The 21,795-nt window shown below is 43.9% G+C and overlaps 1 protein-coding gene across 1 annotated transcript; it reads right to left on the bottom strand.

Moving 5' to 3' along the window:
• Positions 1–3,226: 3,226 nt before the first annotated feature.
• LOC124803396 (facilitated trehalose transporter Tret1-like) lies at positions 3,227–20,073 on the bottom strand. The gene is made up of 2 exons (XM_047264580.1): positions 20,016–20,073; positions 3,227–4,983 (listed from the first exon to the last, which is right to left on the bottom strand). Exons 1-2 carry the CDS (start codon positions 20,071–20,073, stop codon positions 3,569–3,571), a joined length of 1,473 nt encoding a protein of 490 aa, XP_047120536.1. The 3' UTR covers positions 3,227–3,568.
• Positions 20,074–21,795: the final 1,722 nt, after the last annotated feature.

Below are 21,795 nucleotides of genomic sequence, written 5' to 3'. Positions count from 1 at the left end.
CAGGATTGGTGATGATGAAGTAGTTGAAGTTACGAATTTTGTTACCTGGGAATCAAAACAGTCCCTGATCCGTGGAACAAGGAGGACAGATGAAGCAGACTAGCACTGTCAAAAAGGGCTTTCCTGGCCAAAATAAGTCTACTAGTATCAAACATAGGGCTTAATTTGAGGAAAAAATTCCTTAGAATGTACGTTTAGAGCACAACACTGTATGGTAGTGGAACATCAACTATGTAGAAAACGGGAGAGAAGAGAATTCAAGCATTCGAGATGTGATATTACAGAAGAATGTTGAAAATTAGGTATACTGAAAAAGTAACGATTGAGGAGGTTCTCCACAGAATCGGTGAGGAAAGGAATATATGAGAAAAACTGACAAGAAGAAGATATAGGTTGGTAGGCCATCTGTTAAAACATCACGGAACAACTCCCATGGCAATAGAGGGATCTGTAGAAGGTAAGGCTGCAGAAAAAGACAGAGACTGGAGCACACCCAGCCAATAACTGAGAACGTAGGTCGCAGGTCTTACTTTGAGATGAAAAGGTTGGCACAGGAGAGGAATTCATGGCGGGTCGCATAAAATCAGTCAGAAGAATGACGACTCCAGTAGTTCCCTCTGGAAAAGTGTGTGACATTACAGTTCACAGCACCTGGATCTACTGAACAAATTCAGCCTCTGGATGTTTATTTCTTACCGTGCCTATAAAACATGTTATCACAGTTTATTTAGCTATGTCTTAATGGATAGCCAGTTTCATGATGATCTCCACGACAGACTATTCTACATTCGGTTGCATGCCATCACATTCCATCAGTTCTCAGCACCCCGTTACACCAATATGGTCCTACATGCATTCTTAAAGAATGGACACCTAGCTGAACTTCGTGAACGGTTTGTGGCCCCCAATGAGTTCGCTTTCGATCTCGATGGTGTGAAATTTGTGATCACTGTGACACGCTATTTTTCATTTGGTATTTATGGTGCAAGTTAATGGTTTGTTTTGAACATCTCCTGAATGTCGACGACATCCATTTTCTAAAGTGTAATACATACATCCCACGGAAGGTTGATCTGTGCACCTCCGGAGCACTCATTTTCTGTCGCCCTCCTGATGCCCATGGTCAGCCGTTAGCAGCTAATATTTTTCCTGTCATGATTGTTAGCAGAACTCTTTCGGATGAGCCTTGCTAAAGACTGAACTTGCGGCCTCGCATGAAAGGCGTTCCTTGTTAGAGTGCAATGTATTCAGCACTCTGCTGTTTTCTTAACAAAGCTGTAAAAATGGAGCCACTAAACACGTAGGACGTACCACTCATCCAACCACAGTGTCACTATGTAAGCTACAGTTTCAGTTTTATAAGTATCTGACGTTGAATGAGAACCAGATATTCCACATACTTTATTAAAGGTTCGAGAAGTTTATTTGATGAAACAGTTATTATGAACACAGTACAGACATGTATCACATTGACCACACAATACAATAACAAAACTGCAAAAATGTTCAGGTTTACATTCGCATCCGGCGGAAGAGAGATCACAGAAATTATATATTATACCCAGTTGTCATGTACATAAGAAATTCTTTACCGCTATCGCAAAAGTAGTATGTTATTTTGTTGATGGAATTTCACATGCCTAAACACTCATTGACGAACATTGAAAGTATACCCAGGCTTCGCAAAAGCCAGTTTACTCCAGTGTCGTAAGATGTGAAACTAAAGCCACACTGAATGTGCAGTAAAGCGTGATCTATGGTTGACTTGAAAACGATAGACAGTCCTTACGCCAGCAGGTAAAGGGTGATGAAAAAGTCAGTGTAAATTTGAAAACTTAATAAACCACGGAATAATGTAGATAGAGAGGTAAAAATTGACACACATGCTTGGAATGACATGGGGTTTTATTGGAACAAAATGTCCGACATCTACATCTACATGACTACACTGCAATTCACATTTAAGTGCTTGGCAGAGGGTTCATCGAACCACAATCATACTATCTCTCTACCATTCCACTCCCGAACAGCGCGCGGGAAAAACGAACACCTAAACCTTTCTGTTCGAGCTCTGATTTCTCTTATTTTATTTTGATGATCATTCCTACCTATGTAGTTTGGGCTCAAAAAAAGTATTTTCGCATTCGGAAGAGAAAGTTGATGACTGAAATTTCGTAAATAGATCTCGCCGCGACGAAAAACGTCTTTGCTGTAATGACTTCCATCCCAATTCGCATATCATATTTGCCAAACTCTCTCCCCTATTACTTAAAAATACTAAACGAGCTGCCCTTTTTTGCACCCTTTCGATCTCCTCCGTCAATCCCACATGGTAAGGATCCCACACCGCGCAGCAATATTCTAACAGAGGTCGAACGAGTGTAGTGTAAGCTGTCTCTTTAGTGGACTTGTTGCATCTTCTAAGTGTCCTGCCAATGAAACGCAATCTTTGGATCGCCTTCCCCACAATATTATCTATGTGGTCTTTCCAACTGAAGTTGTTCGTAATTTTAACACCCAGGTACTTAGTTGAATTGACAGCCTTGAGGATTGTACTATTTATCGAGTAATCGAATTCCAACGGATTTCTTTTGGAACTCATGTGGATCACCTCACACTTTTCGTTATTTAGCGTCAACAGCCACCTGCTACACAATACAGCAATCTTTTCTAAATCGCTTTGCAACTGATACTGGTCTTCGGATGATCGTGTGCTCAGCCGCCACTTTCGTCATGCTTGGCCTCCCAGGTCCCCAGACCTCAGTCCGTGCGATTATTGGCTTGGGGGTTACCTGAAGTCGCAAGTGTATCGTGATCGACCGACATCTCTAGGGATGCTGAAAGACAACATCCGACGCCAATGCCTCACCATAACTGTGGACATGCTTTACAGTGCTGTTCACAACATTATTGCTCGACTACAGCTATTGTTGAGGAATGATGTTGGACATATTGAGAATTTCCTGTAAAGAATATCATCTTTGCTTTGTCTTACTTTGTTATGCTAATTATTGCTATTCTGATCAAATGAAGCGTCATCTGTCGGACATTTTTTGAACGTTTGTATTTTTTTGGTTCTAATAAAACCCCATGTCATTCCAAGCATGTGTGTCAATTTGTACCTCTCTATCTACATTATTCCGTGATTTATTCAGTTTTCAAATTTATACTGACTTTTTGATCACCTGGTATTTCGAAGTTTTCGGTTTTGAGTTTAGACCTTTCGAAACGGTTCTTAAATCGTTACATAACTGTAAATTTAACTGTCGATAGAAGAAAAGCCCTAAAGCCACAGAGTTAAAATATTCCTTTGCAATTACTTATACTCTAAATAGCGCCCAATACTTACGTGACTTTGACTTTTGGAACAGAATCATTTCACACAGTATGCACAATTTAGTTGTGCCAGAAGTGACTTCATTTACCCTCTGCACAAATAAGAAAAATAAAACTAACAAAAATACAAAGGAATGATCTAGGAACCTGAATTCAGCCATGCCCTTCAAGTTAAATCACTATCGGGCAAATCACTGGTTTTGCTCTGATACTTTGTAGATGTTGTACACTACTATGCAACTTGGTTATGACTCTCCTTCGTAGACACCTGATCGTACTTTTCCGCGCCTTCATTCTTACTTCTCCGCTCTCTCCTTAGATCTCGAAGAATTTCACTGATGGGACGATTCTTTGTCTCCGGTAGGAAAAAGAATATGTACACGTTACTGAGGAGACAACAAGTGCTGAAGAACCAGTAGCAGCCGTAGAGCTGCAACCAGTCGACGAGTATGACATACGACTTCATGACGAAGGTGGCGACCAGCATCTGGCAACCGAGGCCGATGGAGACGCCAACCGGTGCGGCCTCTGGAGCGAACAGCTCGTTGACGATCACGAAGAACAGCGGGCCGACGCCTATGGCGTTGAGAAAGAGCAGCAGCGACATGGCGGCCACAGGCAGCCACCAGATAGAAGCCACGTCCGATCCGCGGTCCTGGGCGAAGGAGTAGCCGCCCAGGGCGAGCAGGCAGGCGGCCATCCCGCCGTTGGTGGCCATCAGGAGTGGGCGACGCCCAGCCCGGTCCACCAGAGCGGAGGATACGAAGGTCGCCAGAAACTGCAGGGCGCCAACCACTACGGCTGACCAGGCCGCTGTCGAACTGTTGCCGGTTGCGGAGAACATCTGCACTAAGTAGTTCAGAGCTATCGTAACCCCAGCGAACTGCTGGTTGAGGATGATCATGACGACGGTAATGAAGCCGAGGCGGCACGTCCTGTCCTTGAAGAACTGGACCACCGAAAGCCCTCTCCCCCCGTTTTCCGACGCCCCACTGTCGAGATTCGACCGCAGCTGTTCCAGCTCCTGACTGACGTTGTGGCCGGCAGCGCGGAACCATCTCAAGGACTTGACAGCGTCGCCGTCTCTACCCTTGGACAGCAGATACTGTGGTGATTCGGGCAGGAAAAAGAACCCCAGTAGGTACACAATTGGCAAGATGACGGCCATAGCACAAACGATTTGGTACGAGGCTACGGCGCCCATGAGGTAAGCGATCAGAATACCACCATTGAAGAGGAGCCCAAAGAAAGTTCCGACAGCGCCCCGTATATGTTCCTGTGCCGCCTCGGTTATGTATGTCGTGGTGACCACAGGTGTACAGCCGGCAGCAAATCCAGTCAAGACTCGTCCCACCAGCATGGTGGCCAGTGATGGCGCCAGCATGATGATCACTCCGGCCATGGCCGAAATGGTACCCACCAGATAACCGGCGACCTTGTAACCCCAGCGCTGGCTTATGAAGCTGCAAGCTGCAGGGCCCACGATCCAAGCAATGAAGAGGACCGTCGCCACCCATGATGATTCGTCTTTATTCAGCGGCCGATCCAGCGGAGCGGTATCGTTGGCTGTCCCGTTGTTCTCCAGAACAGGGATAGCCACAGCCGACCACCCGACGACGTAACCAGTGTTCAGCGATATGAGGTTAGCTATAAAGAAAGAGCAGAGACTTTTAACACACATGTGATAGGCGAAGCGGAGACAATAACAAACTGTACCGTAATGTCTAAACTAATCTACAGTGCGGTCAAACTAAGAATCTAAAACTAATCTACAGGTTGGCTGAACCAAAACTTGTATCCTTCACTAGGCAACCTAAACGACATAGAGAGCATTAGAAAATTATCTAAATCGAGTCTGTATACCGAAAAAAAGTAGCTCAAGTCAAACGTGACCTATAGAAAAGTCACACAGAAATGTAACTTCATTTGGCTGTCCTTGTGAAATTTAACAGGTCTTTTGCCAGTAGGTCATCCTTACAAATTATCTGTGCTGCATGAGTTAAGGCTTCCCTATCAACCTGGGTGTGTTCAGTTCTGAAAAGTTTCTGAGTGAAGTGGTGATTGGACGTCTCAATACGTTTCTTTTTTATTTTTTGTACCCATTCGTGAATGATGATATTACTGTCTTATGCGTAGTTTACCTGCCAGCTTTATTCTTGCCATCCTGTAGATTCCAGTCTGGGTAATTGTTTTTTCTTTAATGGATAAAAATACACAAGTACACGTGTACACCACAAGCTCTGAATTGGAAGCCTTAATTGGCCCTTTATGATGCTGTTCATCATACATTTGAGTTAGGAATTTAATAGCCATCTCTGGTGACTGTTCTTTTAATAAAGCACGATACGTCTCTATGAAACCACCATCACTGTCAATAGAAAAGTCACGAAAAAGTGGTTAAAAGTTTAGTAGCAGCACACACCTGATGACGAATTACACAAAAATGAAGTTCACTGACAATCTGATGTATAAGATTACCAACTGAAAATAACTTTGGTATCAACTGAATAAAAACGTCAGCCTGTTTCTTTCTCTGAAAGGAAAAAAAATGAACTCAAAGCTTGCCTTAGTATCTGAGAGGATCTCCAAGAAACAGTGACACAGTTCTGTGAAATTATTGCTCCTGCAATCATATCATCTGGAAACGTGTTACAAGGTATTCATGTTTAAATGATGTTAAACGGTTCCTTATAAAGCTACTTAAATTCACAAAAAATCTGAAAAAAAAGTTTTACGCTCACAGGACTTCATAGCGCCTGATATTTGAATCCCGAAACTCTACGCTGTTATGGATCGGCTGCAAATGGTAGAGAACAAGCTGTCAAGATTTAAGCATCTAAAGATTTAAGACCGTAAGCTGTCAGCGGTTTGCATATGTCTTGGAGAAATACAGCCCATTAAAGTTCTTAACTTCAAGAATGACACCATTTACACAGAACACTCGAATTGCGATACTGCGTTTGGTGGCCCGTAGAATAATATGTACTACCGAAGCTATTCTGTGTGTTTCCATACAACAGATTCTGTGATAAAAGCTATTTAACGGAACCAGAAAATGGTGCTGTAAAGACAGCGAAGTCTCCTAAAACACCAAAAGTGTAACATGACAGCGTCAGATATTCAGCTGGATTGTTTATTGAAACTCGCGGCGTTTTAAGCTACGTTCAAGAAGTACAGAGCTGATGGATAACATTGGAAACTGTGATTATGATTGTAGATGGTGTAGACACATTTGGGAAAGATACATCTCCAAATCATAGTAACAGATATCAGGAAGACTTGCAGATGGTGTAAAGACTAGCAATTGCCCGTTGTTAAACATATATAACATTGCACATAAAAAAGGTAGATGAGGCGACTCGCTATCGACACTCACTACAGTTATACGCTGAGGACCATTGATTCACGAGATTGAATACCAACAGATGGCGTTTTGGCAAGTGTCGTGATAAGCAAGCGAAGCATAGACAATTGGGGAACCATTCTAACGACTGCACGGGCCGAAAATTCGGAGATCCACTGACATAAGCGACTCTGACGAAACGTAGGTTTGTTTTGACCCGGCGGGTGGGAACGAGCAACTCGGCGAAGCTGTTCGCGTGGTATTGACGTGACCATCAACGGAAATGGTTAAGGGACAGTGAAATCACGAGTAGCACACTATGCACGGCAGATTGACACGGGTCTCCTCAGCAGATGAAACACGGTTCATGTCACGAAAGGTCGATTGTGTTATCCCGATACGACGTCATCCAGGTGTATGACGGCTTGAAACATGCACCACGCCAGGGACGGAGGCTGGCGGGGCCAGAATTTGCTAGCGAGGTCCTTCGCCTGACCTGAGACCTCTGGTAGTAGTCCAAGTCATCATGACAACTGTGGTCAACGTAAACATTATTTAGGCTCGTTTACATCCCTTCACGCTTGATGCCTTCCGCGACATACGCACGAGGCGTGTTTTTTAAGTAAGTACTGTTTTGAAATTTAAAAAAAAATACTTGCTAAGATATCTCAATAATTTTATTTTCACATGAAAGCCTGCACCTTAATCTACGCACTGACGCCATTACAGTCCGATTCTTCCTTGCTTACGCTGTGTACTGAGTGATTAAGATGCCTCCGATAATTGTGAGTCCCGCCGACTGTGAAGTACGGGCTGTTACAAGATTTCTTAGTGCTAAAGGCGTAAAAGCACTCGATATTCATTGTGAGATCTGTGAAGTTTACGGAGAAAACATTGTCGGTGATGTAATGGTAATAAAGTGGGTGAGAGCATTTAAAGATGGTCGCGCAAATGTGCATGATGAACCACGGATTGGGCGTCCTTCGGTCGTTATTGAATGTTTGGTGCAGGAAGTGAACAATAAGTTGAGAGAAAACAGACGCTTTACGATTCCCTCCTTGCGGGATGACTTTCCTAATGTTTCTCGTAATGTTTTGTATGGCATTGTGACCGAGCACTTGAGTTACCGAAAATTGTGCGCACGTTGGGTACCGAAAATGTTGACGGATGTGCACAAAACCAGACGTTTAGACAGTGCATTGACTTTCCTTGAGCGGTACCACAACGACGGTGATGATTTCTTAAGCCAAATTGTTACGGGCGATGAAACATGGGTGACCCACGTCACACCAGAATCTAAGCAATAGTGCATGGAAGTTGAGCAAGGGCATCGTTTTGCTGCAAGACAATGCCCGTCCGCATGTGGCGAATCAGACCCAAGATCTCATCACATCTTTTCGATGGGAAACTCTAGATCATCCTCCGCACAGCCCCGATCCTGTGCCCAATTACTACCATCTGTATCTGCAATTGAAGAAACACCTGGGCGGTCAGCGTCTTCAAGACGATGACGAAGTCAAAACAGTGGTGATGCTGTGGTTAACAAGTCAGGCGGCAGATTTCTATGAGGAGGGTATTCAAAAACTGGTACAACGTTATGACAAGTGCCTCAATATTGACGGAAATTATGAAGAAAGGTAGATTAAGGTACAGGCTTTCATGTAAAAATAAAATTATTGAAATATCTTAGCAAGTCTTTTTTTAATTTCAAAACGGTACTTACTTAAAAAACACGCCTCCTATTTTCGGAAAAATCAGATTCTGAGGGGCGTTCGATAAGTAATGCAACATATTTTTCCTCGGCTAGTTCCGACAGAAAAATACTTCAGCCCCTATAGTTTCATGAAGCTCCGATAGGTGGTGGCGCTATACATAGCCTTCGAAATGTCGTCTTGTCGCGAATGGGTCGCGGATGTGAGTAGAAATGCATAAGATTGCATAAGACGTACATGTAGGAAAGCAACGTAACGTCAGCCAGGGCGCTGGGAAGCAGTAGAGGTTGTGTTTTTGTGGCAAGGCAGCTACATGACCTGGAGCTGGAGCTACATGGAGCTACATGACCAGCTACGACAGAATGTTCTGGAAGGACGGAAGGACACGGGAGACGCGTGTGATCGACGGGGATTGCATCAGACGGGCCTATACAAGCAGGGCTGCTGGTGCTGCTGGAAGATTCCTTCGACAATTACCTCAGACGCTGGACCTGAGTTACTCTGCCCTCGGGACGGGACTTCGTTTCTCGTGGCACTTAGCTGCACAGGGTACATGCAGGACAGCCCAACTTACATTCAATGTGTTGGTGTCTCGTAGGGTTCGACAGTGGTCTTATACTACCTCGAGTTTCATCTCAGTTATTTCATCAGAAGTATACGTCCTTTATCCCACCGAGTTCCCTTATGTGCAAAGAATTTCCAGCTTGTTTTGCCGCACCAGGACTTCGAGTTGGACGAACCACCTCATTTACTGAATTTAGCGTCTAGCTCCCACCCTGATCCGCTTACCGGAAACTACAGACGCGACAGTCTGTAATTGAGGTGCGTTCCAAGCAGAAAGCTCTCATTCAGTTTCTTTTGGTGGAAATGCGCAGTATCACAGGAATTAATGGGTGCTTACAGAATATCTACGGAGATCTAGCAGTGAACAATAGCACGGTGAGTCGTTGGGAGAGGCGTCTGTAATCATCGCAACAAGGTCACGCAACCCATCCGATCCCCCTCGTGTCGGATGCCGGCACACAGCTGTGACTCCTGGATCGTGCGGAGACTCTCTTTCGAGGTGATGGGCGGATCACAGGCACACGCCTCGCTGTTCACTGTTGGTAGCGATGACTTATTCGTCCGCCAGCTGGGTTGTTCAGAGTTTCTCGCAGCCTAGCCTAAGACCATAAAGAGGCACGAACGACAATGTGTGCGGAAATACTCGCGCCTTCGAAGCTGATCGTTAGTTTTATGTCAAACAATTTCACAGGCGATGAAACATGGGTTCATAACATCCAACCGGAAACAAAACGTTATACCTCAGCCGGTGAATTTATGGCGACGGTTTTCTGGGACTCTGAAGGGGTTATTCTGTTCGATGTCCTCCCTCACGCTGCAATGATCAATTCTGAGGTGTAAAATGCTACAATTAAGAAATTGAAGAAACTGCTTCATCGTGTTCGTCACCACAAAAATACAAACGAACTTCTTCTTCTCCATGAAAACGCAAGGCTTCAGTCATGTTTGCGCAACCGGTAGGAGCTCAGAAAACTTCACTGGACCGTTTTTCTTCATCCAACATACTGCCTGGATATCGCTGCTTCCGACTTCCATCTTCCAGGTCCATTGAAGGATACACTCCGCGGGAAGCTGTTGGTGGATGGTGGGGAGGTTATTGATAACAGCAAGACGTCAGCTTTAACGTCGACGCCATACAGGCCCGCCCAGTAAGGTGGTGTGAGGCCGTCGTATTGAACGGAGGCTATGCGGAAAAACAGATATTTACAGCCAAAAGAATGGGGAATAATACTATGAATTGGAGTCCTGAATAAGACCACCCTGGTTTCAGAAAAAAATGTGTTGCATTACTTATTCAGCGTCCCTGTTATGAATGCCGGACATTTGCCACACCGGACATTTGCCACACTTGCCCCTTCCCCAGTTAGCTTGCCTTCGCCAGGTAGCTTGAGTAGCGATCCCTCAGGTAAGGGACGCCCTTCCCCGCACTACCTCCGTCCGCTTTCAAACCGCCGTCTCCACATCTTACTCGATACAACCAGTACGTAAGGGACCTTTTTCTTCGACATCTTGGCCAAATACAGAGCTTCTTTTCCGAAATCGAAATATTTATAACTTTTGGGAAACGAAAGCAATACCGACGATTATGTCAGCATGTTATTAGTTCTGCCAAGTATAAATATAGATTCCTCTGTCTGTACGGTAGCTTCCTTTCACGCTTACTGATTGCGATAGAAACAGTCCATCGGCATGGGAGCAACAAGAAAGGAACGATGAAACGAGAATGCAAATGTACGCTAACCATTTCTTTTTTATCACTGCATTTGTGCCTATTTTAATTACTACAACTGCATACCCAAAAGACACTAGGGAAAGAATAAATGGGTTTGTGAATGTTTGAAAAGAAGAAGGACATACTCCATATTAATTTACTCTCTAAAAACATTAGTTAATAAAATGTAGTGGGACAATGTTCAAAACAACTGAAAACAGGTTCACTAAATAGAGATAAGAACATCTATGATTGACATGTCATCTAAAGTCGACTTACAATTTTAAAAAGTTATGAATAAGAAAATGAACTAATACAGAATGCTACGCTTGTAACGTACATTGTTGTTCTACATTGTTTAGCTCTGGTATTTACAGGGTCACAGAGAAAGCATCTTAGGTTCTCGAGGGAAAAGCCGTAATTGTAATTATCTGCGCTACAACAGAAACAAGAAGGACAACTTAAGGAAAAATAATGTGAGCTCACTATCGACTTTGAAGCAGATAGTTTCTGTGACTTAGTATGGGCAGAGGTTATGCTGGACAACCGGAATAAATTAATAACTGGCTCCTTTTACCGACCCCTGTCTCAGATGAAACAGTTGCTGAACAGTTCAAAGAAAAGAAAACTTGAGTCTCATCACAAATAGGTACCCTACTCATACAATTATACACTCCTGGAAATGGAAAAAAGAACACATTGACACCGGTGTGTCAGACCCACCATACTTGCTCCGGACACTGCGAGAGGGCTGTACAAGCAATGATCACACGCACGGCACAGCGGACACACCAGGAACCGCGGTGTTGGCCGTCGAATGGCGCTAGCTGCGCAGAATTTGTGCACCGCCGCCGTCAGTGTCAGCCAGTTTGCCGTGGCATACGGAGCTCCATCGCAGTCTTTAACACTGGTAGCATGCCGCGACAGCGTGGACGTGAACCGTATGTGCAGTTGACGGACTTTGAGCGAGGGCGTATAGTGGGCATGCGGGAGGCCGGGTGGACGTACCGCCGAATTGCTCAACACGTGGGGCGTGAGGTCTCCACAGTACATCGATGTTGTCGCCAGTGGTCGGCGGAAGGTGCACGTGTCCGTCGACCTGGGACCGGACCGCAGCGACGCACGGATGCACGCCAAGACCATAGGATCCTACGCAGTGCCGTAGGGGACCGCACCGCCACTTCCCAGCAAATTAGGGACACTGTTGCTCCTGGGGTATCGGCGAGGACCATTCGCAACCGTCTCCATGAAGCTGGGCTACGGTCCCGCACACCGTTAGGCCGTCTTCCGCTCACGCCCCAACATCGTGCAGCCCGCCTCCAGTGGTGTCGCGACAGGCGTGAATGGAGGGACGAATGGAGACGTGTCGTCTTCAGCGATGAGAGTCGCTTCTGCCTTGGTGCCAATGATGGTCGTATGCGTGTTTGGCGCCGTGCAGGTGAGCGCCACAATCAGGACTGCATACGACCGAGGCACACAGGGCCAACACCCGGCATCATGGTGTGGGGAGCGATCTCCTACACTGGCCGTACACCACTGGTGATCGTCGAGGGGACACTGAATAGTGCACGGTACATCCAAACCGTCATCGAACCCATCGTTCTACCATTCCTAGACCGGCAAGGGAACTTGCTGTTCCAACAGGACAATGCACGTCCGCATGTATCCCGTGCCACCCAACGTGCTCTAGAAGGTGTAAGTCAACTACCCTGGCCAGGAAGATCTCCGGATCTGTCCCCCATTGAGCATGTTTGGGACTGGATGAAGCGTCGTCTCACGCGGTCTGCACGTCCAGCACGAACGCTGGTCCAACTGAGGCGCCAGGTGGAAATGGCATGGCAAGCCGTTCCACAGGACTACATCCAGCATCTCTACGATCGTCTCCATGGGAGAACAGCAGCCTGCATTGCTGCGAAAGGTGGATATACACTGTACTAGTGCCGACATTGTGCATGCTCTGTTGCCTGTGTCTATGTGCCTGTGGTTCTGTCAGTGTGATCATGTATCTGACCCCAGGAATGTGTCAATAAAGTTTCCCCTTCCTGGGACAATGAATTCACGGTGTTCTAATTTCAATTTCCAGGAGTGTAGTTGGCAGTTACTTCAATCTACCTTCCCCATGTTGACAAAAATACATTTTCATATCCTATTGTAAATAGAAAATAACTTCCGTAATTGTTCTAAATGCTTTTTTAAAAATTATTTTTAACAATTAGTTGATGAGGCCATTCAAATTGTAAATGGTTACGAAAACACACTTGACCTCTTAGCCACAAATAATCCTGAGCATCATGACAGATACAGGGATTAGTGAACACGCAGTCGTAGAGAGGCTCATTTCCGTAACAAAGAAATTCACCAAAACTAAACGCGAAATATATCTATTTATAAAAGCAGCTAAAAATTCAGGTGACGTCTTTCTAAGAGATAGTCTCCAATCCTTCAAAACTATGTAAATGGAGACTATATGTGGCTTAAGTTCAAAGAAATAGTATCAACAGCACTCGAGGTATTCATACCAAATTAATTAATAAGAGACGAAACTGATCCCCCATGGTACACAAAACACGACAGAAAGCTGTTGCAGGAGCACCGCAAAAGGCACGTATAATTTAGACGAAAGCAAAATCTCCAAGATTGGTGAAGTTTTACTGAGGCTCGAAGTTTGGTGCGGATTTCAATGCGAGATGCATTTAACAGTTTCCACAACGAAACTCGCTATAGAAATGTGGCGGAAAATCCAAAGCGATACTGGTCCCATGTTAAGTAAACCAGTGGAAAGGCTCAAAAAGTACCTTTACTGCGCGACAGCGACGGTAATGTTACTGATGACAGTGCCACTAAAGTGGAGTTAGTAAATGCATTTTCCGAAATTCCTCCACCAAAGAAGACGAAGTAAATATTCCAGAATTCGAAATGAGAACAGCTGCAAACATAATTTAGAAGTAGATATCCCTGGTGTTGCAAAGCAACTGAAATTACACTGTCAGTGACAGAGGAAATGATCAAAAATGGCTCTGAGTGCTATGGGACTTAACATCTATGGTCATCAGTCCCCTAGAACTTAAAACTACTTAAACCTAACTAACCAAAGGACAGCACACAACACCCAGTCATCACGAGGCAGAGAAAATCCCTGACCCCGCCGGGAATCGAATCCGGGAACCCGGGCGTGGGAAGCGAGAACGCTACCGCGCGACCACGAGTTGCGGACAGGAAATGATCAAATATCTTTTCAAAAAGTCTGTAATGCGTAAGAAAAGTAGGTCTAATACATTTGTTCTGATGTCCTTTAGTAACAATTAATTTTCAGTAGTAAGTTCCTTGCTTTTGCTGACCTGTTTAAAGATAATCAATAATTTAGTAAGAAATTTTAATTTTTAAAGGAGTATATCTAAATGTACTTAAGTAGATTTACATCTACTATAAATGTTTGCAGTTAAACTTAAATAAAAAATATTTGAGGTGCCAAAATGTCTACCTTAGCATCAGATCAGTTTTGGGATGTCAATTTTAGGTGCAATTCAAGGGTTCAGTTCCCATTATCTTTTACGAAAGCGTATACTATCAGTTTAACAAACCATGATATTTTAGGTGATAGTTGCGATTCTGAAGCTTCAGAAAATTATTTTAGAACTCACAATTATTTAATAGTATGGCCATAATATTGGAAGGCAGAAAAAAGTTATCTTAACGTGACAACAACAGGGATACTTTTGTGAGGCTTGAAACACTTTTTAATTTTTAGATTAAAGGCTGATTCGCATCACACTTTGCACAGGCTTTGGAGCGTGAAAATGATAAATGACCATCTACCATTCTGGCGTGTGTAAAATCAGCCTAAACACGCTGAACTAATGTGCACTGTATTTACAATTACAACTTAATATTAGCTCCGATAATGCTGCTTCAATATTTTAATAATTTTATGTCAGTAACCTGCGAGGACTCGGTGGTATTCATAGTTTTTAATACATTATTTTTAACGTATTTTAGTCCGGTTTCTGAATATGGGCAATGGCTTTCAAGCAAGACCTAATGTTGGCTGTCTCTTCATAATTCTTTATGATTCTCTCTATCCTGTCGTCCAGCTTCAAGTACTACTTCTTCCTCTTCTTACCTTCAAGATTCATTTCCAATTTCATGTACATACAGTTTGTGAGCTGTGCTTCCTTTTTCAAGCACTCCACCAAATAGTTGATTTTAGGGTGAGGGTTTCCAATAATACTATTTAATTTGTTGTGCCACCCTTCAACAGCATTCGTCCTTCGGTGCCTTCTTCCGTAACAGTCCCACATTTCTATTGCGATATCCTCATTCTCTATCCAGTTATCCACAAAGTAGTCAAAAAATTGAGAGAACCTTCCGTTATCAGGAGCTTCTGCATGAGTCTCAATCCATCCATTGCTTACGTCCTCCAGTTTTACAACTGCCAGCGCTGCACACATGCTGACGTGAAGTTTTAAATCCTCGTTCTAGCGGTACTCCTCAGTTAGGCCGAGAACTCGAGTTCTTCTCCATAAACTCTTCTTCATATGGAAACAGAATCCATTTATTTCAGTTATGGGAAAAACTTGACGAATGGCCGATATCGCAGCTGCCTCAAAGTCTATCTTTACTTGTTTAGGACACCACTCAGAGGCTGCCTGTTTTATCAGACGAAACAGACGAACATATGTGTCTTTCTTCTTATTAGGGAGCAGTGCAAATACAGTAGGAAGAATGTCTGTTTCTTTAATCGGGCCTCCTAAGTCTACGTGTATGGTGTAGATCTGTGGAAACTGCTTGCTGCATCTCTTAAATGTTCCATCCATAAAAAATGGGAACATGTTTTTAAACATTCTTTTCCTTTGCTTCCACTAAAAATCATTATTCTCACCTCTAATCCATCGTCTTCCAGAAGAAAACTACTGCCATCTCCCATTATTAATAGATCATCATGAAGATCAATTTCTTAAGAGTTCTTAGGCTCTTGTTGGTTCCCCCACTCTTGACTCTATCGACGACGCGTGGTTCCCTTCATAGATTCTGAATTAGGCATCACTGTAACAAAGTCATAAACTTTATTATGTACATTTCCCATTTCATCCGCGTATATCTCCGATAACTGTCTCGAGACCTTCTCTTCGTTCTTTCCACTTTCAGAGCTGCATCGTCAGGTGGTCCACAGAGATGTTCCAATACGCTCAACACTTCTCCGTTCCTCGAAAGCAGCTTTCCCTTGCAATGATCCGCTTTTCGGCGTAAGCACATCCATGTAACAACACCTTCTTTAGATTCCCTCTGTTTAAGATACGAGTAACCTTTCTAATGAGCATGAGGCCCGCCCTTGTTCTTTGTAATAACTTCCATACTGATGGTCACGTTAGGAACTTCGAAAGCAAACTGGGCGGGCGGGTGAGCAGGAAGAGGAGGAGGAAGAGGAGGGGGAGGGGAGACAAGGGACCGAACCCTTCGGAGCAGGTAAAACCGTGGCAAATGTCCGGCGTGGCAAATGTCCGGTGTGGCAAATGTCCGGACACCCCTGTTATATCTAGGTTTCTTGATAAACAAAAGCCAAAACATATTCAGCCAACGAAAAAGATAATCCAACGACGTTCTTCGTTTTCTGTGGAAGAGCCTAAAACAACATATTAGACTAGGTAAATCTGGCTATCTAAAGCTATTCTTCGTGCAGCGAACAAGTGCATTTGATCTTTGTTGATACGTGCTACCAGTTTCGACATCACATTAATGACATCTTCAGGCCCCACACGTCATATTCGTAAAATCGCTATAAACGAAACAAGCCATATAACTGGATCCATGAATCAAATCACTATGCAACAGCTCGTTTTGTGTGGGGCCTGAAGATGGCATCAATGTAATGCCGAAACTGGTAGCACATAAGAAGTTCGTTAAATAAATTTCTACAATACATACGACTGTTGGTAAATTATTGCATCAAGAAAAGTGCATTTGAGGTACCTGGCTTTTACAATATGCAATGTGGTTATGGAACAGAAAATCTGTGGTCTGTCCGAGCGCTGTACGAGCTAAGCGTAATATCAAGTTCGGAAAAGATAAATCGATAACTTCCAAGAATGTTTGCCTATCGAAACTATAGGCTGCAAACGACAGATATTGAACGTGTGGTTCTGATTCGATCACACAACTGTGGTGGCGGGATTTATGACAAATTATTTGTGAGTTGCTATGATTTGTGATTTGCAGCGAAAACCTAAGCGATCTATGTTGGTAGTGATTTGGGATGTCTGATGTCGTAGACGGTTCTTGGGCCGATTGCCTGACGTGGAAGAATATAATTCCATGCTTATGTAACGTAGGGAATAGTTTGAATTTCTGTCGGAGATAGCCGGCCAGAGTGGCTGTACGGTTCTAGGCGCTACAGTCTGGAGCCGCGTGACCGCTGTGGTCGCAGGTTAGAATCCTGCCTCGGGCATGGGTGTGTGTGATGTCATTAGGTTAATTAGGTTTAAGTAGTTCGTGGTTCTAGGGGACTGATGACCTCAGAAGTTAAGTTCCATAGTGCCCAGGGCCATTTGAACCATTTTTGTCGGAGATATGGACTAATGCCGGATGACGAAAGGAGAGAATGTGTAGATTGCAGTGGGGCGAAATCCATAAAAGTTTGTAAGAAGAATTGTGATAGTGAAATCCTTTAGAATTTCATTGTGGAAGTTGTGGTAATAGAACGACCATCAGGATAAATTCATGGTTTGACTGTTCAGAATCATCGATCCAGACCAGTATAATTTTTGCAGCTTGCTGGATTAGAGAGTACATCCTGCGAGCAACAGAATCAGAAAGTACTTATCTACCCATACCGTGTGCAGCTATTTCGGGTTTTGCAGAGATGTTATGTAATAGTGACGAACGACAGTGTACCGATCGGTGGACCAAAAAGAGTAGTTGAAGAGGGCAAATAGCTCATAGTAAGAAGAAAAAACCAGAGAGGACGACCTTTGAAGAATGAAACCGAACATATGTTGATATTCGGTGCCATAGAATGACAGCTTGTAAGTACTTTTTGGTAAGAGTGTTCTCCGGAGACAAGGTAACTTTAGTCGGTTTGATAAAGCACTTTATACTGCCCCGTAGCAAAGTGATTAGAGACTGCATTCAATCCTACAAAACATTAAAAGCAGAAGAATTCAACCACGAGTTCGTGAACTATTGTGTAGAGTTCATGACTTTGGCTGATCCCAATGTAAACACGCAGAACGTCGAGAGGCTGTGCAAATCAATGAAATCATCCACTACAAGAGAAGGGCTTTCAGGAGAAATACCAACTCCACTTGTTGCAGTATCCGCATTTCCATAACTTACGGTTGCAAGGAAAAGTTGACGCATGTGACACTTTACTAGGGTGACCAACTCTCCCGTATTTCCCGGGATCTCCCGTATTTAGAGACATTTTTTCATAATCTCCCGGCTCCCGTATTTTCAGGCTCAGTGACCGTTTATCTCCCTTTTTTAACTTTATTTTTCTTATCACGTACCGGTAGGTAAATATATTTTTCTATCATTTAAATTTTGCACGCACTGTCAGGATTCGTTCGTAGACAGCAGAGACAACTGATTTTTTTTTTTGTGAATATTGGAAATGTTTTCATTCAAAAAGCAAAGTATTTGGAGAATTCCAACCTTAATATTATGGAATCTCACGAAGCTGTAAACTTACTAATTAGTAAAATTAGAGAGAGAAAGGAAGATAGGTTTTTTGGTAGTGGTACTCATAAATTATTAGCCTCTGTTCTTGATTTAAATTTGAAATCTAGTAGTGAGAACAACTTCATTGAATTCTATGATTGTTTATATTCTTACTTAGGTAGTAAATTTGATAACAGTTTAAAGAGTTTAATCGCACTATGTCTAAAAAGGGAACATGACATTCAATGACATGCATGAAGTTGTAGAATATCTTAAGCTGCATTGTATTAATGAAGATGAATTATATGAGGAGTTTTGTAGTTCTAATGATGCAATTAAATGAGCTGTCTCTTTAGATGGTAATGTTATCCAGAATTGGATACAGATTTTTACAACTTTGAAATCAAATAATGTTAATTTTGGAAACTTGGGTATGCTGGATTGCTTTCTTATGAGTATACCAGGAAGTAATGCTCACACTGAGAGAGTATTTTCTCTTATGAATAATAAGTGGACTGATGTAAGGAACAGAAGTAGCACAAACTTAATCAAATCTGAACTACAAGTTGCCATGAATTTTCCCTATTCGTGTAGAGAATTCTTTGAATTTGCTAAAAATGATGTAAAATTACTGACTGAGGCAAAATCTGTTGCAAAATATGTATAAGTAATTGTGATGTGTAAATAAATGGTCTACTTTTACAAACACTGCTTTGGTTTTTGGCGAACTTTTGCCGTGCTATAAATCTCCCTTATTTTTTGTCGAGGATATCATAATCTCCCTTATTTTCGTTAAGAAAAGTTGGTCGCCCTACACTTTACCCAGATTTTTGCGTGACATAGACAGAGTTTACCAAAATTATGATAGTAAGGGAACTCTTCCCGTACCATACACATTAAATGGACGTATTCATGACGACAACGTCGATGACGAGAGAGGTAAGACATTTCCTTTGTAATTACAAGTATTTTAGTCACCGTTCTCCTTTTGTCGTTGCTGTAGTGACCACTATAAACACTGCTCATAACTCCCGCCACCACAGTCGCAGTCATGTGGTCTATTTGGAATCGCGCGTTCGATGTTTATCGTTTCTGTCCGCGGTGTCGATAGGCAAACATTCTATCAGTGGAGGCGTACCATAGCCTTATGACATGACGTTATATCATCTCTGAACATGCTAAGAAGTGATCTCACGTTTAACATTAATCAGAGACAGTACGAAAAGAAGCATACGAAATAATTCGAATCCGTCCTAGTAAACTTAACACAAACTGACCATAAATTTAGCACTCCCTGGGGCTGGGTGCAAGAAACCGATCATTCAAAATTAGAAACATGAATTCAGATAGAAGTAGTGGTTGTGGTTGGGGGCTAGGAATGGGGATGGAGCAAATCTCTTTCTCCTTCTGCTTCGAATTTTCTTGCATATGGAAAGGCTGTGCTATCTTCACTGATTATTCCTCACATTTGCGCATGCTCGGATGACGTCACCCACCACCCAGTACTGAACTGTGCCAGAGATACGCATCGGCCCTGGCAGTCAGCTCCTGACAAGGAAGATGTTGAATGCGTTCGAGAGCTCGAGACTTAGCTAACATGACGCGACTTGCGAAGAGAAATTCCTGTACCTCTGAAAGAGAAGATCAGTTAGGTCCTTTCGTGAAAGGTCGATATTGCGCCAGTGGCCAGACTCACCAACGAAAGCGCCCAGGAACTGCGTGGCGACGCCCGCGACCGGCTTTTCCGACGCCATGGGTGCACGACCGCTGCCGCCCTGCTCTTCTCGCGGTACTCCGAGACGCGCGAGTTGGCGCCTTCTGCTGAAACGGCAGACAGCGCTCATAAATAACCTCGCCCTATCTGACAAGCCTAACACTCCGGGACGCCCGTGCCGTCGGACTTAACACAGCTCTAGCACGCACGTGGCGTTTAGTACTTGCTACTGTTTGCACACGTGACTATTTTAGTCTACTGTAAACGTTGCAGAATGGTACGTCAACAATGACTTCCTCTCGTTACGTAGAAGGCAGTCGTCCACTTATTGTACGCTCTGTTTTTTTAGGATTCGGCCCTCTGCTAAAGCAACCAAGTAGTCGGTATTGAGATGGAGACTCCTCAGTTAGGGTCGAGTTTCTCGTTTGGTCTATATTACTGGTTTCATCAGGCAAAAAGGAATACAAACGTCTCAAAAATGAGATCGACAAGAAGCGCAAAATGGCTAAGCAGGGATGGCTAGAGGACAAATGTAAGGATGTAGAGCCTTATCTCACTAGGGGTAAGATAGATACTGCCTACAGGAAAATTAAAGAGACCTTTGGAGATAAGAGAACCACTTGTATGAACATCAAGAGCTGAGATGGAAACCCAGTTCTAAGCAAAGATGGCTGTCTTGCCCGTCAGATCGCCGAAGTTAAGGGCTGTCGGGCTGGACTCACCAACGAAAGCGCCCAGGAACTGCGTGGCGACGCCCGCGACCGGCTTTTCCGACGCCATGGCTGCACGACCGCTGCCGCCCTGCTCTTCGCGCGGTACTCCGAGACGCGCGAGTTGGCGCCTTCTGCTGAAACGGCAGACTGCGCTCATAAATAACCTCGCCCTATCTGACAAGCGCAAAATGGCTAAGCAGGGATGGCTAGAGGACAAATGTAAGGATGTAGAGCCTTATCTCACTATGGGTAAGATAGATACTGCCTACAGGAAAATTAAAGAGACCTTTGGAGATAAGAGAACCACTTGTATGAACATCAAGAGCTGAGATGGAAACCCAGTTCTAAGCAAAGATGGCTGTCTTGCCCGTCAGATCGCCGAAGTTAAGGGCTGTCGGGCTGGACTCACCAACGAAAGCGCCCAGGAACTGCGTGGCGACGCCCGCGACCGGCTTTTCCGACGCCATGGCTGCACGACCGCTGCCGCCCTGCTCTTCGCGCGGTACTCCGAGACGCGCGAGTTGGCGCCTTCTGCTGAAACGGCAGACTGCGCTCATAAATAACCTCGCCCTATCTGACAAGCCTAACACTCCGGGACGCCCGTGCCGTCGGACTTAACACAGCTCTAGCACGCACGTGGCGTTTAGTACTTGCTACTGTTTGCACACGTGACTATTTTAGTCTACTGTAAACGTTGCAGAATGGTACGTCAATAATGACTTCCTCTCGTTACGTAGAAGGCAGTCGTCCACTTATTGTACACACTGTTTTTTTAGGATTCGGCCCTCTGCTAAAGCAACCAAGTAGTCGGTATTGAGATGGAGACTCCTCAGTTAGGGTCGAGTTTCTCGTTTGGTCTATATTACTGGTTTCATCAGGCAAAAAGGAATACAAACGTCTCAAAAATGAGATCGACAAGAAGTGCAAAATGGCTAAGCAGTAATGGCTAGAGGACAAATGTAAGGATGTAGAGCCTTATCTCACTAGGGGTAAGATAGATACTGCCTACAGGAAAATTAAAGAGACCTTTGGAGATAAGAGAACCACTT

The sequence above is a fragment of the Schistocerca piceifrons genome, chromosome 6 (genome assembly GCF_021461385.2).
Source record: "Schistocerca piceifrons isolate TAMUIC-IGC-003096 chromosome 6, iqSchPice1.1, whole genome shotgun sequence".
NCBI classification, from domain to species: domain Eukaryota; kingdom Metazoa; phylum Arthropoda; class Insecta; order Orthoptera; family Acrididae; genus Schistocerca; species Schistocerca piceifrons.
The sequence above is the reverse complement of the archived record's forward strand: the minus strand, read 5'-3'. Positions and strand labels throughout refer to the sequence as shown.